The 1,820-nt window shown below is 57.9% G+C and overlaps 1 protein-coding gene across 1 annotated transcript in view; it reads right to left on the reverse strand.

Annotated features, from left to right (window-relative positions):
• The window catches only part of EMH_0044450 (uncharacterized protein), a gene marked incomplete at both ends in the record, with an annotated part of 8,181 nt that overhangs the window by 5,097 nt on the left and 1,264 nt on the right, over positions 1–1,820 (reverse strand). Inside the window, 3 exon segments of the mRNA XM_013495964.1 lie at positions 1–440; positions 609–847; positions 955–1,273. Of these exon segments, the coding sequence (XP_013351418.1) occupies positions 1–440; positions 609–847; positions 955–1,273 (998 nt within the window).

The raw sequence follows: 1,820 nt of genomic DNA on the forward strand, positions 1-1,820 counted from the left end.
CCCCGGGGGCCCCCCCCCCTTCTCCGGGGGCCCCCGGGGGCCTCCCCCCTTCTCGGGGGGCCCCAGGGGGGCCCCCGTGGGGGGCCCCCCCAATGTGGGTACTGGGAGGCGGAGCTGAATGTAACGGCAGAGCTCAGGCCAAATGCGAGCCAGAGAAAAAGCAGCAAGGTGAGCTTCTACATTCGCTGCAGCAGCAGAAGCAGCAGCAGCAGCAGAAGCAGCAGCAGCAGCAGCGGCAGCAGCAGCAGCAGAAGCAGCAGCAGCAGTGGGAGCAAGAGTAAGGGTAACACCAGAGACGTAAGATGCAGCAACAGCAGTAGTAGCAGCAACAGCAACAACCGCAGCAGCAGCAGAAACAGCACCAACTGCAGCAGCAGCAGCACCTGCCGCAACAGCACCAACAGCAGCAACAACACCAACCGCAGCAGCAGCAGCAGCACCTGCAGCAACAACACCAACTGCATGAGCACCAGCAGCAACAGCAAAACCAGCAGCAGAAGCAGCAGCAGCAGCAGCAGCAGCACCTGCAGCAACAACACCAACCGCAGCAGCAGCAGCAGCAGCAGAAGCAGCAGCAGCAGCAGCAGCAGCAGCAGGAAGGTGCTTACGAGCAGATTTGCTGACTTGTTGTCTGTACTCATCAGCATCAGCAGCATCAAAGAAGAGAAGGCTTTGCTGCACATAAACATGCCTGCTGCTGCTGCTGCTGCTGCTGCTGCTGCTGCTGCTGCTGCTGCTGCTGCTGCTGGGGAGGAGGAGCTGCTGCTCCTTATATATGAAGGGGTTTCCTGCTGCATCAACAACAGCAAAGACAGGCACCCCCAGCAGGTGCCAGTCTGTCTTTAGTCTGCATGCACACACACTAAAACAATTAGGGTTTAGGGTTTAGGGTTTAGGGTTTAGGGTTTACTATATCTAGGGTTTAGGGTTTAGGGTTTAGGGTTTGCGACATACTCCTTTCTTTCGGAGCTCAGCAACCCCAGACGCGAGAGAAACCGCCCAAAGATACTACGGCTATTCTGTTGCTGCTGTTGCTGCTGCTGCTGCGGTTGCTGCTGCTGCTGCTGCTGCGGTTGCTGCTGCTGCTGCTGCTGGTTGTCTGCAACGGCGAACGCAAAGACAGTCCTTAGGAGGGAGCGCCTTAAGGAGAAGGCAGGAGGAGCAGCTCGTGCTGCAGCAGCAGCAGCAGCAGCAGCTGCTGCTGCTGCTGCTGCAGCAGGACTAGATGATGCAGTTTTGCTGCTGTTGTTGTTGCTGCTGCTGCTGCTGCTGCCTGCAGGTGCAGCAGGACGAAGGCGCTGCTGCAGCTCCGGTGTATATACACTGCACAGGGGGGCCCTCGAGCAGGGGGCCCCTAGGGGGGCCCCCGAACAGGGGGCCCCCAGGGGGGCCCCCAAGGCTTTTGAAGGGCCCCCAAGGAGAGGGAGATGTGTGGTGTTTCTGCTGCAGCTTCCTTTCACATGTATGCAGCAAGACAGATGCGACTGCAGCAGCAGCAGCAACAGCAGCAGCAGCAGCAGCAGCAGCACTATGGGCTGCTGCAGCAGCCGCAAGCGGGAGCCAAAATGCTGCGACAAACTCAGCATGGTAAAAAACAACAATGGGGGGCCCCCACGATGGAGGTTTGCTGCTGGGGGGCCCCCGCCTCTACAGCAGCAGCAGCAGCAGCAGCAGCAGCAGCAGCAGCAGCAGCAGCAGCAGTAGCAGGGGCCCCTGTCAGCTGTGTCTCTACAGCTGTGCTGCTGCCTTCACTTTGTTGTTTTTTTCTTTTTGTAATATATAAATATATTTATATATATAGAATAACAGCAAACAAAGAA

The sequence above is a fragment of the Eimeria mitis genome, genomic scaffold, assembly GCF_000499745.2.
Source record: "Eimeria mitis Houghton genomic scaffold, Emh_scaff1844, whole genome shotgun sequence".
NCBI classification, from domain to species: Eukaryota; Apicomplexa; class Conoidasida; order Eucoccidiorida; family Eimeriidae; genus Eimeria; species Eimeria mitis.